The sequence below is a fragment of the Beta vulgaris genome, chromosome 7 (assembly GCF_026745355.1).
Source record: "Beta vulgaris subsp. vulgaris cultivar EL10 chromosome 7, EL10.2, whole genome shotgun sequence".
Lineage (NCBI taxonomy): Eukaryota > Viridiplantae > Streptophyta > Magnoliopsida > Caryophyllales > Amaranthaceae > Beta > Beta vulgaris.
In genome coordinates, this window is record NC_079208.1 from 18441819 (window position 1) to 18444232 (window position 2414).

The window sequence follows — 2414 nt, forward strand, 5'->3', positions numbered from 1 at the left end:
GATCTAGTAAGGTTGAGGAAAGTGGGAAGGGTGACGGGAAAAAAGGTAAGGGTTTTTTGAGGTCTACTCATGAGATCATTTGTGCACTTAGGGATCCTGATTTTTATTGTATCTCCAAGAAAGGTAAGATTCGAAAGGTGAAAGGGAAAGAGAAGGAAGTCAGGGGGTCCGAGAGAAAGTTGAAAGTGGGTGAGGCTGAGGTCCTTGGGAAGGGGGATTGTGCTATTTAGGATGCACTGTTATGGCCTTCAAAGTCTATGACGATGAGGGCAAGACATATGCAATGTTTGTTGAGACTAATAGGGGTTTCAAGGTCTTCGATGTGGTTGAAGACATTTTGGGTTCGTCGGAAGCTGATGAGGATGAGCTGGATATCCCTATGATCCCCTGTACTAGCTCAAAACTGGACCCGGATTCGCATTGCTTCCTTATCAGGCGTAAATCCAGTAACTTGAGTCCCTGAGGTTCTATCATCGTAACTCAATTTAATTTACTTTTACATTTATGTGCATGTTTTCTCCTTAACATGAGTCCCCTTCAATGTTGTCTATTCTATTTTGGCTACCTATAATTATTATTGCATATTCTATTTGGTTGCCTATTGGTTTTGGTTGGCTATTGTTTTTAGTTGCCTATTGGTTTGCTCTTAGTTGCCTATTTTGTTTGGTAAGCCATTGTTTTTGGTTGGCATTGGTTTTGGGTTCCTATATTTTTTGGTTGCCTATTATGTTTGGTTGTAGATTTTGTGCCTATTTTGGTTGGTTGCTTATTGGTTTTGGTTGGATACTGGTTTTGGCTGCCTATTTAATTATTGTTACCTATTTTGTTTGGTTGCCTATTAGTTATGGTTGGGTATTATTTTGGGTTGCCTACTCTTGCTATTAGTTGCGTATTCTGTTTGGTTGCGTACTCTGCTTTTATTTGGATTCGGATGCCTATTTGGATTGGTTGACTACTGATTTTGGTTGCCTACTTCTTTTGCCTGCCTAATTTGGATATTTTAGGATTGGAGGTTGGATTCGGGTTGGAGGTTGTTTATAATAGGATTGGATTTGGGTTGGATGTTGGAATTGGGTTTGAGGATGGGTTTGGATTGGAGGTTGAAGGGTGGATAAATGGCTAATGATGTAAGTTGTTGTGTCTGGTTTGCTGAGTTACTTGAGTCCCTCTCTGCTAATGACTTGAGTCCCTGTTTTGAGTAACTTGAGTCCCTTGTTATTTTTTTAAACTTATAATCTAGATGATGAAGGGACTCATGCTTCGGGCTTGATGAGTAATAGATGATTTGCTCCTTATTTGTGTAAAACCAATAAGTTGAGGATTGTAATCATCCATTGCTTCCTCAATGAGCCATGCAAATATCACTCATGAATTTAAATAAACACAACTCACTTTAAACTTGTTGACATGCAAAAATTAAACATAAAGATAAATTATTTTCATCAATAATTGTTGCATCACTGCTTATATAAACCAGTCCTTCAACATGTAGATAACACATAAAAAAAACCCCCCCAAAAAAATTCTGGTTTGCTTAGAAGTGTTGCTTCATCTTCTCCATAAGCTTAAACAAAGTGTTGTAACTTATATACCTGTGTATATATACTTGTTATATACCAAAAAGTTGCTTCCCTTTCTTCTGCTTCATACACAACATCAATTTGTGCAAAAAAAAGTAGCTTGATCTTCTCCCCATTCTAGGCTTCTGGTGCATTTAAGTAGTCAAATGCTTCACCTACATTTATGAACCTCTCATTTAGATAAACAATTTCCTCATCCATTACTGATTCCTCAACTTCCACATTGTCAGAAAGTAATCACTGTCTCTCTGGCTTCCTTTTGTCATGGTGTGGGTTCACTGTTCCCCCTTTACATTTAAGTATTTCTACCATGACATATTGTAATCGCAACCAATTGTACATCAATACTTCTAGGTCCAAGAAATCATAACAGTCCTGCACTTTTAAAATCAAATCATCTAGATTCTTAGGAAAAGACTGAAATTGTAGTGCTTGAATTGCTCTAAAAAATCCCAAGTCTAGCACATTTAAGTCAGGAGACTGAGGTGGTTGATTGATTAATTGAATATTGAACCCATTTTCAGTTGATGCTGCCCTAAATGTTGGGTCATCTGCATGAATGTGAGGTTTTGCATTGTCTTGTTGTATGTAAATATCCTTTGACACACCCTTGGGCGAATTTCTCATGATGGCAGTGATGATAGTGTTGATTATCATGTCCCTCATAACTGCTAGGTTAACACTTTCATTTGCTTTTGTCATCCAAGTTCTAGCCCTTCTGTTCTTAGTTGAATATTTGGCTCTCACATACTTAACAAAAGGATAGATACCAAACTTCCCATCATGTATCATCCTCCCTTCACAGTCCTTAATAGGTCTAGATGCTGCACACAT

At 37.8% G+C, this 2414-nt stretch overlaps 1 protein-coding gene across 1 annotated transcript; it reads right to left on the bottom strand.

The window, feature by feature from the left end:
- Positions 1-1817: 1817 nt before the first annotated feature.
- LOC104898871 (uncharacterized) lies at positions 1818-2414 on the bottom strand. The gene has a single exon (XM_010686003.1). It carries the CDS (start codon positions 2412-2414, stop codon positions 1818-1820), a length of 597 nt encoding a protein of 198 aa, XP_010684305.1.